General features: G+C 37.8%; 1 protein-coding gene across 1 annotated transcript in view; it reads left to right on the top strand.

The window, feature by feature from the left end:
• Positions 1–2,523: 2,523 nt before the first annotated feature.
• The window catches only part of GABRA4 (gamma-aminobutyric acid type A receptor subunit alpha4), a 67,178-nt gene continuing 51,210 nt past the window's right edge, over positions 2,524–18,491 (top strand). Inside the window, exons 1-2 of the mRNA XM_037529642.2 lie at positions 2,524–2,609; positions 2,997–3,115. Coding sequence (XP_037385539.1) covers positions 2,524–2,609; positions 2,997–3,115 — 205 coding nt within the window. The remainder of the gene's footprint in view (positions 2,610–2,996; positions 3,116–18,491) is intronic.

Raw genomic sequence — 18,491 nt, 5'->3', positions numbered from 1 at the left:
ATTCTATCAAGTCAAATATAGTCTTTATGATAATTTTATAACATGTGACTGCCTTAACATAATGATGTTTGATGATAGTGTACTTGAACCCATTTCAAATTCTATTAAACAAGGCAATCAAAGAGTTATATAACTTTAAGAAAAGAAGTTATAGTTATAATTTTAAAACCTTTCTATTTCTGCACAGTCATATATAAGTAATCAGAAGCATTTACTCACAATCTGGGCCATATTATTTTATATGGAAAACAATAGCATTCATAATGATATTTGTAATAAAGGTAAACTGTAGCTTTTTGATTGTTGGATTCATTTTAAAACTCATGGTGAAAATACATCATTTAAAAAGATTTCAGACAGTAAAATCCAACATATAGCTTCTTTAAGCAATACAAAGAGAAGTATAAATAAAAGACTGTGAAATAAAATGAGTTAGAAATGTCTCCACTATTACTCTCAGTTGTTTTTAAATAGTAGATAAGAGTTTAAAAATATAATTGGAAATAGCTACACTGGAGAGAGGAACCTTATCACTTTGAAGGCATTAGTTTCATGTATTTAAAACTGGAATTTATCTTTGACACCATGAAATTTTTTGTCCCATGGCCATTGTTTTCTATCATTTATTTTTTTGATAATCTGTGTTATTTTAAACAGAAATTAAAAGGAAAAATAGGGAATACTGATTTAGGTTTTAGAATGTATAAGGTATTATTAAGGTTGGAGAAATAATATGACATCATGTACTATCAGCTTTTATGTGGAGAATTGTGGAGATCAATACTTTCATAGTACATATTATTTTTCCCCGAAGAGTGAACTTGATTTTCATCCAAATTAATTAAGATGGATCTGGGATCAACAATTTCATTAATCTAGTTTTTCATTCAATAAATATATACTGTCCTTGTTCTATGAGCAATGCACTGTAATAAGAGAACAAATAAACAGCCTCAAGATTACAGTCTTCAAGAGAATAGAACAGATGGAATTTGTGATAAAGTATCATCAATACCATGAAGGAATCAATGCAGAACACAGTGAGAGCATATACCTCCAGCGATTATGCACTTCTGGCAATCAAAAAAAGACTCCCCTTTGTAAGGAAAACTTTAGTCAGGAAATTGAAGCAAACAAACAAAATCTCAAACTTTGTTGGTTTGATTATTTCCATAGCAAATCAGTCCATCAGAATTCAAAGTTGAACAAGCCATCAAAGTTTAAAACAACACAATTAATTGGTGGTGACTGGTTACAGGGACCTAATATGAAAATTACTCAGGTCATTGAACCATCATATGAAAATTTCCACATGCATCACTATTAATGGGAAAGACACCTTTTATCCATGCAAAAATAATGTTCTAAAATAAGGTGTGTTGGGAGTGTTTAGCTCTATTAAAACACAAAAAAAGAGTGTTTGGTATTCCCTTTCAAATCTTTAGTGTTCCCCTCCATACCTCTCTCCTCTTCTCTCCCTCTCACACATTTTCTTTTTTTCTTCCTCTCCCCAGTCATTCTTTCCTCCTAAAACAATCACTATCTGGAACTCTATTAGCTTTATTATGAAAGACTAGATCTCTTAGTGTCCCGGGAAATGAAACTGATTTTGTTTCCACATCTTCCCTCCTTTCCAGAGAAGCCTGGAATAGCAAAGCAGAGGGTACGTGTGTGTGTCAGAAGCGGGCAGGTATAGTAATGGAATTTGGTATCTTTACATCAATACGCTTGGCAAGTGGGTTGAGGTTCAAATCCACTTTCTAACAGTTTGGCAAGAGCCCTTACTTGAATCCAACCCCCTACCATGCAGAATCTCTTCTCTTTTCGCTGCTGCGCCCCAGCACCTGCAGGGGGAATCTCAAAAGTTAATTCTATCCAAACTTGATCCCCTCTCCTCACCAAGTCTGCCCTCCCCACGCCCAACAATCGCTGTCATAGTCCACCATTTCTCCAACTTCAGCCTTGAAAAATGGGTAAAAACGGGGTCCTCGATCAACCTACAGATGGAGGAGCTTCTTTGGTTAGATCCAAATCCCAAGAGAGTTTGGGTGAGCGCAGGAGGGAGACGTGGTGGCTGAGCAAAGCTGTGTGTGAGGACCACTTGGGGTGAGGGGTGCGGGCGCGACGAGGGGCGGTGGACCCGGTCCTGTTCCGCAGAGAGGAAGGTCGGAAAGAAGTTGCTGAGCTCTGCAGGGCAACAGCCCCAAAGTTAATCCTGGAAGCTTCAGGGTGCGGGCACGAAAGGGTGTGGAGCCGTATACTTAGCTCTCCATACACATCGAGAGCTCAGCGAGAAAAGGAGGGGGCGAGGAAAGGCAGGTTCCGCCTCCCCCTGGCCCGCGTGCACACACGCGCCCACCGCGGCTCGGGTTGGCTGAGCGCGGGCGAGTGTGAGCGCGGGCGAGTGTGAGCGCGCGAGTGTGCGCACGCCGCGGAAAGCCTCTGCCCTCGCCCCGCACCCTGCTCAGGGCATCTTGAGAGCCTGGAAACGTGAACAGGTTTAAAGTATGGCATGTTGCAAAGATGATTTCTGCCAAGAAGGTAACCACAATTGCGGCATCCTCCGGGATCAGTTTCGCCCTCCTGCACTTCTTGTGCCTGGCGGCTTGGTGAGTTCCCTGCGGTGAGGGGGCGCAAGGGGATAGTGGAGAAGTGACCAGTTAGTTCCCAGGCCACTCTGGCTGCCCCCTTCTCCTTGAAAACCAGACCCTCTTATCACCGCTGGAGGTCAGGGGCCACAGCCAGGCTTTTCTGTGACCGCGTAGACGCGGAGAGCTGGAAAAGCAAGGGTGCAAGAGCGTGGACATAGGGGTGTGTGTGTGCACGGGGTGTGCTTTCCCTGACCGCTACTCTCCTCCGGATCCCTCAGCCCCTACCTCCTTTAGCTTGGGGCAATCCACTCTTTCCCTAGAAAGGTAAACTGTTTCCACCTGTTCTCTGATGCATTCTTAAAATAACCCCCTTAGCCCCGTTTTTGTGTATGTGTGTGTTTGCAGTTTAAACGAATCCCCAGGACAGGACCAAAAGGACGAGAAATTATGCCCGGAAAATTTTACCCGCATCCTGGACAGTTTACTCGATGGTTATGACAACAGGCTGCGTCCTGGATTTGGGGGTATGAACGATTTCACACGCTCAAGTGTGTCCTGTCTGTCCCTTTGGGTCTGCCTGTCTGTCTGTCTGTAGGAATATCATTAGGTATGCCTCGCGTTCAAAAATAATCTCTCTCCCTCCCTCCAACCCCTCCCCCCATGCTTTTTCTCTCTCTCTCTCCTCTCTTGATGAGACCTCTGACAAGAAGGCCGCCCCCACCAGCACTTTCCCATCTCCCTGCCCCCTCAGGAGCTTTGCCTCTCCCCCACACTAATTACCTCCGGGGACCTGACTGCTGGGTGGGGGAGGTTGGAGGGGAGAGTCAAAAACACGAACTCTCCCGGCTCAGTTTTAGCATTATACTTCTCCCTAAGAATGGAGTTCCCGAACCTGACCACTTTGCTCAGAGCAGGTTGCACTTGAGGCAGCTGATCCAAGTCCTCTGTCCTCCCGCGTGGTTTCTGTCCCACTGCCAAAACCTTGGCTGGCCGTGTTCTACCTAGGACATGAATCTGGGACACAAAGCTGCCTGCTCTGCTAGAGAACCTAGTCTTTTCCTGTTATCTTCTACAGTGGGATGATTTTTTATTTTATTTGGAGAGGTGACATTTTCTTCCCTCCTAAACTTAGGAGTCAGAGGTGTTGTGGATTTCTTTTCTCCTTCAGTAAATATTTGTAAAGGATCTGGTTGAGGCATAGCTATTAACAGTATTGTTGCTCTTTTTCACATCCACATCCCCTTTGTTTATATAAAGGGAATCTGTGTGGCAGGCATTGTGCTAGACACTCTGTTTACAAAGTCTCAAGATATTTTTTCCTTAACTTCAAACACCCTCTCAGTCCAGTTCAGAGAGGACAGGTGACTTGGTAGGGTCTCAATGGAAGTGTTTGCCCATGTCTTCCGTCAAGTTCTTGTTGTTTACACTAAGTTACCCTTTAGGAAATGAATTGAAGGAGGCTTAGACTCTATCTTAGAGGAGCTCCTAGTCTAGAAGTAAGAATAACAATCTCTGCCAATGATTATTTACTTATTTAAATGTTCATACATACCAGACATTTTACAGGCATTAGTTTTTAGCTTTCACAATCCTGAGAGAAAGCTATTAGTACCCTTATTTTACAGATGAAGAAATTGAAGCTTGGGAAGTGAAATGACCGGTCTAAGTTCACAGTTGGTAAGTGGTATAGGCAGGATAGGAACCCAGGTCAGGTTGCGTACTTAAGAGATGAACCTATGCAATATTGGGGATGATATCAGATACTATATAATGAATATCATGCAATATTAGAAGTGCAGAGAAATTTAAGCTTCTTACGGAAAGTGTGTAGGAGATAAGATGGTGGGAGCATGAAGTAAGTAAAAGAATGGGAACAGGATTTTCCTCCCAGGAAAGACCACAGTAGATATGATTTAGGAGTGGAGTCCCAGGAGAGAAAGGACTGTTGGAGATAAAATAGAATTGGATGTAGTAGAGCCGGATGAATCCTTGGAAATCTATCACATGTTGTTCATTTTAACAAAGATACTGAGGATTAGAAAAGGGACATAGTTTTTACAGGGACATATGGCATAATGATAGGTAGGGGTCAGGGCTTCTGACTCCAAACCACTTTTTTCTGGGTTTAATTAAGAGGATATAGGGAACATTTGAAGACATTAATTTAATCTTTGTGTGTTGACAATTATAAATATGATTGAGAAGAATAAAAGATTTTCCTGGCCCTTTACATGCTGTCTGGCCAGGGGCTAGTATACTTAGTTAGCACTGCCTTTGCCATTATGCAAATATGAAAAAAGTCTTTATTATAAAAGTGAATCATTTGTCAATACATGATCTTTCATGAGGGAGAGAGAAATTATAACTAATCAAAAATAATTTCCTGGACAATGTTTCAGATGATGTGATATCATTTAAGACTCTATTATATCAATAAAAGAGGATTTATATGTCCATAAAGGTTTTAAACTTGACATCTCAAGGAAATAAAAAATTATGTGAACTATAAAGTCACATGTTTAAATATTTATTAGAGAATTGATGTACCTGAACATAAATTAAAGTGAAAAGTTATAATTGAAGCTATTGGTTTTATTATTAAATGTTGAACATTAATATCTGCCCAGTTAGTTTTAATGCAAGTTATAATTCAAAAAGAAGGAGGGATCTATTGTAGGTGGATCCTTTTCACCAGTTACCCTCTCCCTTAATATTAAGTAAACTATGAAATGAGTGCACTCAATCTATATAAGCCATTACTGGATTTTGGTTAGTTGCAGTACCACTGACATGTCTCAAGGGCATTATTAGTCATCTTACTTGTCACTCTCAAGGGATCTGCATTACCCACTTGGAGATACTTTTATAGCTTTATGGGAGGGGGTTCAGTTCACCCCTTCAAGTGCTAGCAGTTGAGTAATCATTAAACACTTACTATATAGGACATTTTTTGGCTCTGTTCATAAATATTTGTGTTAAATGTGATTCATTTTTTAGAAGTGGGTCATTCTCTATAAATGTGTAGTATTCCAAATGTGCCAGAAGAACAGTAATTCTCACCTGCAGAAAATGTGTAATTTGTTTACAATATAGTATAAAATGAGCATTACTGAAATAATAAGAAAACTTTTTTAGCGCTGATTTTTGGAGGCCACAAGTTTGAGCCCCTCTGACATTTTATACTTTGTGGAAAGTTTGGCATTTTAAAAATAAAATGAAAATAATTCAGATTTTGTCCAGTATGCTATAAATACAGATTTACTTCCTGGTTCCTTTAATCCTACTTCTGCTCTTTGTGGAGCATTTACTTTATGTCTGTTTATACAACTTAGCTGTGTTCCATTTGAAATAAAGCTAAAAGCAAAGATTTGAATTAAAATTGGATGGTTTGTGATTGCTCAGTAGGCCAGGCAGGGGTTGAAATAGATTTGGAACCTAAATTACATATTTTTAACTCAGCAGCACAGCTTGCAACGGAGAAATGAAAGGAACAATTTTTGTTCTCTTCCTTTTATCCCTCTAGGATCTCCTCTGCCTTGTCCCTCACATTCTCCCATTGGAGAAGAAAAGGGGAAAAGGTGAGAGGAAAAGGAAGGAGGCATGGTGAGAGAAGCTAGATCAGGACATCTGAAGGGTAGAAGTTATTTTGGCCTTGGTCAAATCACTTGGACAATCATCCCGAAGTAGCTTGCACCTGCTTAGAAGTGGCACACATGTGACCCCTTCCACAAAGGAGCTGGGAGATCACTCCCCTGTGTTCTTAGTCCCTTTCAACTCTGTTTAAGACTACTTAAAACTGCATCGCTAAGATACTAAACACCTGGAGAGAGTTTAGGCAGTCAATCCTTACTTATTTTCCTTTATTGAAGCATTACACAATGTTTTGTGCAGCTCAGGCTTTTAAGGCCTATGATCTGGAATAATAAAATGATTCAAATATTGATGATTAGCTTGTATCATTTTACACAACCTCTCTGAAATGGGAGAGGAACATCAGGGTCAATTTTATCAGGTTGCTCACCAACATTGTAGGACTTCACATTGGTCGAATCCTCCATAGTTTTGAAAATATTTTTCACATACAGTATCTACTAAAATTACCAGAAAAAGACAAAGACATGAGCATGACTGGCATTACCCCTCTGTTAAAGAGGAGGCTGAGAAAATTTCCAAAGTATTGCCCAAGGACCCAACAACTAGTATTGACAAGGCTACAATTCACACCTCCATCTTTAAACCTCTAGTGAGGCAGATGGTGTCTTCTTCATCCACTTCTAAAGCTTTCTTGTATCCTTCTGTTTACCAAAAGCCACATTTTCATTAACATACCTTCTTGTTACTAAGTAAATAAGTCATTAAAATAAGCAAAACTGCATTTCCCCTATAGGAACAAAATGAGAACTTTTATTCTAAATCTTCAATAACATTTAAAATGGGAAAGCAAACATAGACAGTTGCATATACTTAGGTAAATTTGAATTAATTTCCCTACACAAATAGAAATATCCTTGCAATGTTTTTAAATGATCTACATCCACCTAAAAATTAATGTGTAATGTGCTAGTTTTATAATTGAATGCCAACAGAGAATATATTTTTTGAAGTATATAGATGAAAAATAAAACTTCAAATCCACAAGGCAACAGAAAAATAAAATTTCATTCTCTTCTGATTGGTAATATTCATTCATTTACTGAACCAATAAACAGACATCAAAAGACCACTGTGTGTCAGGAAGGATATTAGGTTGTGAAGATATAATTATGAAGCAGACACAGAAACTCATGAACTTTATTGCTAAGCAGGATAGAGAGATAAGAATAATAAAGAAACAAATAACAACATAATTAAAGCTACAGCTGTGGTACCACCAAATAGAATGCTAAGAGAGACAGTAAATTGGGGAAGGGATCTATTTCAGATATGGTTGTCAAGGAAGTCTTTTAAGTTGAGACCTGAAGATGCCAGATGTGGAAAAGGTAGGCAAAAATGGTTGTCAGGTAGGAAAAAAAAAAAATAGCAAAGTAAAGATCCAGAAGTAGATAATAAATGAAGGGATTCCAGTGTGCTGGTAGTTGGAAGGCAAGAGAAGAATCTCACAGGGCCTTGGTAATCAGAGGAGAAAATGTGCAAGGCCTTTGAGGATCCTATAAAGGAGCTTAGGTTATCTTTTTTAGCAAAGATGGAAGTTGCTGGCATTTTTAGTGGAGGGGATGACATGCTATGACTTAGATAATGATGTAACCCTTCTGGCTACTACACGAAGACTTAGATAAGGAGGTATGGAAATATTGGAATGAAGAAAGCCAGTGATAATGCTTGTTTTTTGGTTTTCTCTATTAAGTTAGTGATGGCTTGGAATAATTTGGTTCATGTGGTAGAGATGGATATAAGGTATGTTTTGGAACTATAATTCAACGAAGAGTTAATGATGGAAGAATTTAATATGGGTGGTAAAGGACAGGGAGAAAAAAAAAGTTTCCCAGATTTTTATTTTGAGAAACTGGGCAAGAGGGCAATGTTATTTAAATTGGGGAGGATAAGAGGAGGAACATTTAGAGTAAGGGCAAAATCAGCAGTTCATCTTTGGATATATTAAAGTGAAGGTACAAGCATGACATATTAGTGACTGTACCTATCTGAATGTCAGAGAGTCATTGAAAATCAGTGTCTAGATAGGTGTATTGAAAGACAAGAAAAAAATAGCCTAGGACCATGTTGCAAGGTACGTTAACAATTGACGAAGCAAAAGAAAATACACTAGCAGAGTGTGAAGTTATAGAAGTCAAGAGAATGGAGTTTCTTAGGAAGAAGGAATGTGACACCTCTTAGACATTCTTCCCTGATTTTAAGTAAGATAAAGCTGGCTATCTGGAGATAATTACATTTCACTCACTTTTGATCACTTTTTTATGAATCACATTATTTGTGCCAGGCATTGTGCTAGGATGGCACTGGAGATATATTATTAAACAAAAGCAATGCAATCCCCTGCTTTAATAAATGACACTCTAGTGAAAGAGACAGAAAAAAGTAAAATATAGAGTATGTCAGATATTGATAATACCTATAGAAAAATATAAAGCAGGTTCAGTTTCAACCAGGGTAGTTAGGAAAGATTTCATTGAGGTGACCTGTGAACAACAATTTTGAGTAAGTAATAGCTTAAACCACATTTAGGTTTAGTCTTCAGGTTGGAAGGAACTCTGTGCAGGGACATAATATACATGGAAGACAGAGTCAGGCAACGATGTTGAACAGGGCTGAGAAATGGAAGAATTTGGGTAAAATATTGTAGGCTGGTAAGAACTTTGCTTTTACTCTGAGTCATATCAGACATGATTGGAAGTTTACAGTGGCCAAAAGAACTAAACTGGAAAAATTTCAGAGGCTTACCTTGGTTGCTTTATTGAGAACAGGTAGTCAGGGTCAAGAGCAAATGCAAAAAGGATTTTGCAATAAACCAAGCAAAAGATGATGGACAATTTGACCAAGCAAAGAAGTTTGTAAATTTGTAAGAACTGGTTTGCTTCTGGCTATATTTCGAAGTTCTAGTCCACTGATGACAGCTAGAATGTGGGATGTGAGAAAAAGGGAGGTGTCATGTCTAACTTCAAAGTTTTTGACTTGAACACCTAGAAAAATGAAATTGCCAGACTGTGGCAGAGGCAGACTTAAGAGTGTGGATGAGCAATTTATATGTAGATGTGTTAAACTTGGGATGCTTAGTAGATATTAAGTGGAGGTCAGCCTGAGTGCACGGATGAAGGATATGTCATGTACATATGATATTGACAGTCATAAGACTAAAGACATCACCATAAGATGAAGACCGACATGAAAGAAGTACACATATTGAGCTCTGAAGTCTCTACTGTTCAAAGATGGAGAGAGGAGTAGAAATCTTGGTCCTAGAATTGGACTTTGAGGTTGGAAGAAAATCTTAAAGAGTGTATACTGGATATTAAGTTTTAAAAAAAGGGGGCATTTCAAATAGGAGGTAAGATTGCTCAGTTGCATTTAATGCTACTGACACATTAAGAATGTAAAATTAACCACTAAAGTTAGCATTATTATATCTTCCATGATGTTGAGAAGAGTAGCATTCGTCAGTTGATGTGTGAAAGTGTGCTTGATAGGATCAAGAGAGAATGGGAAATATCTTTTGAAGCTAGCGTTTTTGTTTCTTTTTGATAAATACACAGATGTGAAATTGTTGGATCATATGTTAGGTTCTATTTTTTAATTTTCTGAAGAAACTCTGTACTCTTTTCCATAGTGGCTGCACCCACATATTCATTGAAGCATTATTTACAAGCCAAGACACGGAAACAACCTAAGTGTCCATTGACTGATGAACGGATAGAAAGGTGTAATATAATTTAATATGTAAAACATGATTATTAATTATAATTACATAAATATAAAATCAACATGTGTGTATATAATGGACTACTATTCAGCCAGGAAAAAGGCAGAAATTCCTGTCATTTACAACAACATGGGTGGATCTTGAGTGCACTATATTAAGTGAGATAAGTCAGACAAAGACAAACATCAAATTATCACACTTTTTGGTGGAATCTTAAAAAGAAATTAACTCATGATACATAGAGCAGATTGTGTATGTGTGTGTATGTGTGTGTAAAGAGAACTGGTAAGGGTACTTTTTATGGTGAGGTAAATGGAAGGAGAAATAGAATCAAAATTGGTTTTGATGGGAGATAGATTATTTTTTTAAGTTTGTGGGAGCTTTGCTGTAGAGAAGGGAAAATGATGACATTACAAAAAAGATTTTTTGGGTCCTAAGCATTAAATCAGAATATAATAGATGATGAAGTGAATACTAAAAGGAAGAATTTGAGGCAGTGTGTATAGCTTTTGTCAAGAAGTTTAAATATGAAAGGGAAGAGAAAAGGGGGAATGTTGTCTTTTTTTTTTTAAGATTAGAAATACTATGACATGTTTGTGTACAGTGGAGAATAATTTCATGTTAATGGGAGGGAAAGGATAACTGAAAGAAAGATCCTCTTTAGAAAATAAGAAACTATAGGGCCTCCCCGGTGGCGCAGCAGTTGAGCACTGGGTTGCAAAGCTGCCCGCAGCCTCTGCAGCCCCGGTTCGATTCCCTGGCTGCTCCCCTGCCACGGGAGGAGGGTCCCACATGGCGCACAGACCTCTCCTAACGCCCGCTGCTCCCCTCATCAGTGTACTTCGGTCCTTCTGCCTGCGCTGCTCCCTGCTCTGGCTCTGGTGAATTCTCTCACCCTCCCGCGCTTCTGACTGTACCCAGTGCATGTATAAACAAAACAAACAAACAAACAAATAAATAAATAAAACATGCCTCTATTAAAAAAAAAAAAAGAAAATAAGAAACTATAAAATCCAGAACACACATTTACTTTCTTATGGTCTGGATTTAATAAAGGAAGATAAACTAGGGCTGTCATATATTTGCATTTTCTTTAGGGCAATAATATGCAAAATGTATTTGGTGTTTCCTGAGTAGGCATTATAAACTCTGTGTATAGCTGTTACTTTCAGGGGGACACTTAGATGATACTTCATTAGCTTTTTAGTTTTCTTTTAGATGACAAAATACATCAACTACCATTTGTATATCTTCAAACAAATAACTGTATTATTCCCTAGATATTTTTTTTTTTTTTTAATTTTTTTTTAAGGTTTATATTTATTTATTTATTTATTTATTTATACACGCACTGGGTACAGTCAGAAGCGCGGGAGGGTGAGAGAATTCACCAGAGCCAGAGCAGGGAGCAGAGCAGGCAGAAGGACCGAAGTACACTGCTGAGGGGAGCAGTGGGCGGCAGGAGAGGTCTGCGCGCCATGTGGGACCCTCCTCTGGTGGCCGGGGAGCAGCCGGGGATTGAACCGGCGCTGCAGAGGCTACAGGCAGCTTCGCAACCCAGCGCTCAACCACTGCGCCACCGGGGAGGCCCTCCCTAGATATTTTTTATGTTTATTTTTTTAAAATTCCTGGTGCATAGAATTGGATTCTGAATTAATAATTCTTGGTTTGTGACATACTTTCATTATAAAATCACACATAACTTTTTTATCCATCCAGCTATTCATTTCCTTACTGTAATATAATATACATACCAGTTAAATCATCAGACAGCACAACCTTGGTGGCAATTTTCATGCTGCTGTGTGGTCTCCATCATCCTATCTTCCTATCTTCACCCAAAGTAACCACCATTCTGAATCCTTCTTTTAAATTTGTTTGTAACATTTCCTTGAATATCACTTTAGTTCAACTTTATTTTTTAATTAAGTACATTTACATTTTAAAATCTTATTGTTTTGAACTTGTCATATATAATCTTTTGGTACTTTTTCACTTAATGGTGTGTTGCTAAGATTCCTTTTCATTGTTGCATATTGTTACTGATCCTTCATTTTAACTACTGTGTGATATTCCAGTTTATTCATCTGCTCTGTTGGCAGTAGGCAATTTGCTTATATCCAAGATTGTGTTACTGTGAATATTCTGGCCCAAATTTCTTGCTGTAAATGTGCAAGAGTTTTTTATGCATATATATCCAAGAATGGATTTTTCTGGATCTTAGTGTAAGTGGGAGTTCAACTTGATGAGAGAACACCAAACTGTTTTCTGTGGTGGTTTTGCAAATTCCAGCTCCCATTTACAATGAATATGAGATTCAGGATCCACAAACCCTTCAACAGTTAACATAGATATAGATATAAATATAGTTATAGATATAGATAAGATACAAATAGGCTGCAGAATACTTGAAATGGTATTTTATTGTGACATAATCTGAATTTCTCTGATTTTCAGTGTGGCCGGACATATTATCGTGGAAAATTTTCCTTCTGTGAACTGCATTTTTATCTTTTTGCCCACATTTTGTTGTTTAATGCTTTTCTTATTTATTAGATGTTTTTAACCATTTAAAAAGTGGCCTGCATTGATAGAAGGATCCTAGAATATAGAAGGCACAAAACTTTAATGTCATTAAAGTAAGATGCTCTAGTTTTCTGCTTTCTTGTGGATATCTTTGGCTGTCTATTCTTTGTTTAATATTCAGGGAGAGTAGTATTCCAAAATTTCCTAAGTGGCTAATGAAACTAAATATTTCTTTAAATATTTAATTTAAGATTTCTTGTTGTCACTGTTGGAGTTCTTAAATACTTTTTGTCTTGATTTTTGGAGACACATCAATAATGTTTTATGAAATGTAGCTGGATGTCCAGATTTAGGTGGCTGAAATGACATATTTCCTTAAGTAGATAGCTGGGGAGGAAATGTGGAGAGTGAGGCTTCACTGGTTTCAACATCAGCAAATAGCTTAGGTCTTTCTCCCTTTGTGACAGCAAATTAGACGCTGTTATTGGATAAATAATTAAAAAGTCATATCCTTTGACTAGGTCTATACAGCTAAAGTAATGTGAACAGTAGAAAATGATCTGATACATTGTTAATTGCCTTCCTACTCTCCAAGCAAATTAGGTCCATCAATATGATGGGAATATTTCCCAGCATTTGATCTTGGTGCTCTTGGCTACTTTTTTAAAAGACTGTTTGCCTTACATATGTCTACTGTATTTGGGATTAAAAACCGTTTTGCTATTACCAATGACGTAAAGTAGAATTTTTAAAATAAAATGTGTCTTTGATGTTACACAAATGCATATAAAATTATGAAAGGCCTTTCCAAGCTCAAATTTATCTGGTTTCTATGTAATTATTCTCTTAGTAAGGTTGATTTGAACATCCTAAACTCTAGTGTTAGATGAAGCGTTTCTAAGAATTATTCCTAATTGCATAGCGACCATTATTCATTGAAAACTGATTTATTGGAAACCTATTACATTTAAAGCCTGAGATTAGTACTGGGAGAGGATACAAATATAAATAAGACAGTTTCTGCTTTAATTGGGAAATGTTTTTGGCCTACCTGATGTAACAAATGAATCCCAGTAATTTTTCCTTTTGGGAGGTTTTGAAAGCATTACTGGGATGATATTAGGAACACAATCAAACACATAGTTATTTACCACTTATATGTGAAGCACTGCACTAACTTGTGACTTCAAAGAGGATTAAGATTTTTGTCTTTGCTATTAAGGAAAGAAAAACCAGATTCACCCCAGGCTGGAATAAGAATAAGAGTAAAGGAATAGTAAGGACTTTAGGAACATAGTTCAGAAAATACTGAAGAACAAAACAGGAACTGTAGGTAGGGTATGTTGTGTATTAGATAGAAAACTAGGTAAGTAATTAATTTATTGATTTATCCTTAAATTATATAGTGTAGTAAAGCTAGAACATACTTTGAATATCAATTCAAGGGGGTTATAATGCTGGCTGTGGCATAACATTATTTAACCTCTGTGATCTCAGTTTCTGATTCATAAAATTCTCATGATGTATTATGCTTAGAGGGTGTTGTAGGACTTCAATGAAATAGGAAAAAAATGGAAAAAGCCAGTCCCCTGCATGGTAGATAGTGGACCTTCAATAAATAGATTATTGTATCTCTGCTTATTGTTACTTTTTAAACTTATCTCTGTGATCATTTACACACATGTGCCTTTTGGTCTTAGCTTCCCATCCCACCCCCACAACCCTCCAGGACACTGCTACCTCTCAAGTGGACTAGTCTAGCAGTCTCTTATGAGAGCCCTTCTTGTACTGCTGACTCCCTATAATTTATTGTCCATGAAACTGCTGGAGCGATTATATAATCCAGATCATATAATTTCCTTACTTCAAACCTTAGATAGCTGCTCGCTGATTAAGAAATACAAACCAGGGCCTCCCCTGGTGGCACAGCGGTTGAGCGCTGGGCTACGAGGCTGCCCGCAGCCTCTGCAGCACCGGTTGGTTCCCCGGCCACTGGCGAGGGTCCCGCAAAAAAAAAAAAAGAAAAAGAAAAAAGAAAAAAAAAAGAAATACAAACCAAACTTCTTACCATAGCCTGTAAGCAGAGACAGAGATACAGAATAATAGAAGGAGAAAAGTTGGGGAAAAACTTAGGAGTAAAGACCTGCCATAACAAAGAAACACCAAGTAAACAACAGCAAGTTGTTTTTTTTTGTTTGTTTGGTTTTTTATAGAGGCATGTATTTTTATTTATTTATTTGTTTGTTTGTTTTGTTTATACATGCTCTGGGTACAGTCAGAAGCGCAGGAGGGTGAGAGAATTCACCAGAGCCAGAGTGGGGAACAGAACAGGCAGACTGATGAAATACACTACTGAGGGGAGCAGTGGGCACGGCAGGAGAGGTCTGCGCGCCATGTGGGACCCTTGCCGATGGCCCGGGATCGAACCGGCGCTGCAGAGGCCGCGGGCAGCTTCGCAACCCAGCGCTCAACCGCTGCGCCACCGGGGAGGCCCAGCAAGTTTTTTTTAATAAATCTGGAGTCTAGAATTCTAAGGCCAAGCTTTCAGCATAGCCAGTTTCTTCTAAACACTCTTTCTTGGTCGTGTCAATGATTATTTTCTCTCTGTGTCTTCATAGGGTCTATCTTCTGTGTGTTCCTGAGGTCTTGTATCCTCTTTTAAAGGACATTAGTCTTATTTGTTTAGGCCTACCCTCATTCTAGCTTAAATTCCTTCTTAAACTCCCTATCCCCAAACATCCTCATATTCTAAGGTATGAGGTACTAGGACTTCAGCATGTGAATTTGGGCAGATTATAATTAAGTTCATAACAATCTCTTTATGTATTACTGTGGTTGTCACTGGGATTGCTACAAATTCTTCACCCTTTCATCAACTGTCCCCATAACATATATTATAAATATGTTGCTTTAAAGATACCCCTTTCAGGACATAGGCTCAGGAGTGGGTGTTCTGAACTGACTCTGGTTTTCATTCTGTTTAGTGACTTCACATTCATTTCTTCTCATTCTTTTTTTCACTTGATTTCCTCCATCCTCACTGGCCTTTTTATTCTGGCCTTGAATAAAATAAGATCTTTCCAACCTCTAGCTTTTTCTATTGAAGTTCTCCTATCCTGGGATGCAAATCTCTCAGTTCTTCCATTTATTTCTGTTCACTTTCTAGGTCTTGTTTAAAAGTCACAGCTTTGAAGAGTAGTTAAAAATTCTAGAGTGGCTGTCTCAGTTTCTTAATTACCAGTAACTTTTGTTCTTTTTATGAATGATACCATTATTCCATTAAGTTTATTTCATTATTATTAGTACTTTGATTTCTCAAATAGCATGTCAACTCCCTTAGGCAGGGAACTGGTGAGTCTTGTTTACCATTGTAACACCAGGGCCTTGCATGGAACTTGGTACACAGCAGGTGCTCGCTCTCTCAGTAAATGTTTATTGAATGAGGATCTGAATGAAATCTCTTTGCCAATCATATTGTTAGGGTCTTAATCTCAAAGGTTCACATGATGGTATAAAGCAAATACTGAAAAATGTCACAAATACTGAGTGTAATTCTGAACACAAAATAGTTTTCAAGGATCATTGAAAAAGTAGTACGTTATGTAAGAATTTGAAAATGCCAATTATCATGCAATCATTATAACTACAAAAATTAGCATCCACCCACACACCTAAAAATAAATTTATAAGGAAAAATATCATTGGCATAATTCTTCCCTTTTTTACTTTTTCTACTCCCCTACAACATCTATGACATTAATATTTTAGAACACGCAGTTTGTTAAACACAGTTCTAGAAAACTGTGAGCTGGAGTAAAGTGAACAGCATCACATAGGAATTTGATAGAAGCAGAGTGCCCCTTAGACCTACCAAATCAGCAAAGCAGGGGTAGCGTTCAGCCACCAAATCTTTCAGGAAATTTTGATGTAGTTACAGTTTGAGACCACTGCCCAAAATTGATCTTTGAGGTCACCTTTGATTCTCAAGAATCTTTTCAGTCCAGGTATCAGGGCATTCTCAACCTTGCCTGACTTGAGTGACATAGTATTTCTGCTTTTTAGCACTTTGAAAAGTGCCCTTAAAAAACTGGCACAGTGATTTCTCTCACTCTTGAACCATTTTGAATGAAATCTCCATCTTTCAGGGTTTAGCACACACTACCTGCTTCCTGGATTGCCTTCCTTTTTTTGGAAAAATGTACCTTAATAAACTTATTGCTACCATATTTTTTGTTTTGGTTCTAATTTCCCATTCAAATAAAAATTCAAGTTAACTTCTCACATTTTACTTTTCTGTTTTCCAAAGTTGTCACTTTTTTGAAATGAAAACTAATCATATCATCCTGATCTATCCTTTTGGCTCTACACTTCCAAGGAATGTATTTTCTCAGGGTACTTATTCATGCAAGAATTTTCTCATTCTCCAACAAATTATTGCTCTTTCAGTGCTTCTATTTTCATCCTATAAAAGGAGAAATATTCTGATTTGTTTTTATGATGATAACTTTAGACCTGTGACATTAAATTACACCAATGATTTTTTGTCATTTTTGGCATAAGTCCAATTGCCCAACCAGTATCCAAGGGGAATAGTCCATCATGATAGCAGATGTTGTTCTTTCCATTATTGAATATCTAGCCCCTGGCCATGCAGTGCTTTAAACCATCATTTAAGGAAATTGTGTTGAAGAGGGTAACATTTAAAAATTTTTTTGTTAGTAATAAAAAAAGTACATTATATATAACCATTATTGAGCATATCATGTTCCTGGGACTGGAATAAGTAATTTATAGATATTATTTCCACTGGTATTCATGAAAACCTTTACCTATGAGAATAGGTGACTTGACCAAGTTCATATTAGAAAGGATTAAGGTCAAATTTGAACTCCAGAATTCCTGATTTTTGTGCATCATGTTATACCCAGATTTTATCGATTTTCCTTGGTTTAAAATTTGTGTCAGCACAGTTGTCACTATGCTCTCACCTTTTCCTTTGCCAAACACACTTGTGTTTTTGTTCCTCAACCCATCTTCTTTATATATGGCTAAGAATATCAGGGTGACCATTATTGGAAGCCAAGGGAACTAATCCTTAATAAGTACTTCCATGAGAGAGTAGCAATGTTCAGGGTTTCAAATGAGCAATTTCATTTGATCCTTTTCAACAGTCTTGCTTGTGTGTGTAGTTGCTACAGTGAGGGGTTAAGAAGATCACATACCTAGCTGATGGCAGAGCATGAATATGTCTGATATATGAGAGCCTTTTTGATGCCAGTCGTTAGGAGAAGATCTTTCTGTTGTTAAAGTTGACATGATCATTTTCGTGCTTAATTTATTTATCATTAACCTCAACTGCCAAAGATGCACTTATTTTATTTTTTTAATTAAATTTTATTTTTATATTCCCCATACAATTGCAACCCCCTTATTTTGACCCCGATCCCTTCCCTCCCCACCCCCCACCCCCATAGAGTGTCTCTGGTTCATAGTTTTTTGTTGATTTTGATTTTCACTTTCTTATAGTTATTCATTTTCCTGGTCCCTTATTTAAGTTTTCTAGATTCCTGCTATGAGTGAGACCATCCGGTATTTTTCTTTTTCTTTCTGGCTTATTTCACTGAGCATGATCCCTTCCAGTGCCATCCATGTTGCTGCAAATTGCATGTGTTTATCTTTTTTGAATGCTGAGTAATATTCCATGGTATATATGTACCACATCTTCTTGATCCAGTCATCTATTTTTGGGCATTTGGGCTGTTTCCAAAGCTTAGCTATTGTAAACAGTGCTGCTATAAAAATAGGGGTGCAGGTGCTCTTTGGAATTGATGTTTCTGTGTCCTTTGGGTAAATACCTAGGAGTGGAATTGCTGGATCATATGGAAGCTCTATGTTTAGTCGGTCCAGAAATCTCCACACAGCTCTCCATAGTGGTTGGACCAGTTTGCACTTCCACCAACAGTGCAGGAGAGTTCCTTTTTCTCCACAACCTCGCCAACATT

Source organism: Talpa occidentalis, unplaced genomic scaffold, assembly GCF_014898055.3.
Source record: "Talpa occidentalis isolate TD23 unplaced genomic scaffold, MPIMG_talOcc4v2.1 talOcc4.6, whole genome shotgun sequence".
NCBI lineage: Eukaryota > Metazoa > Chordata > Mammalia > Eulipotyphla > Talpidae > Talpa > Talpa occidentalis.
The sequence above is the reverse complement of the archived record's forward strand: the minus strand, read 5'-3'. Positions and strand labels throughout refer to the sequence as shown.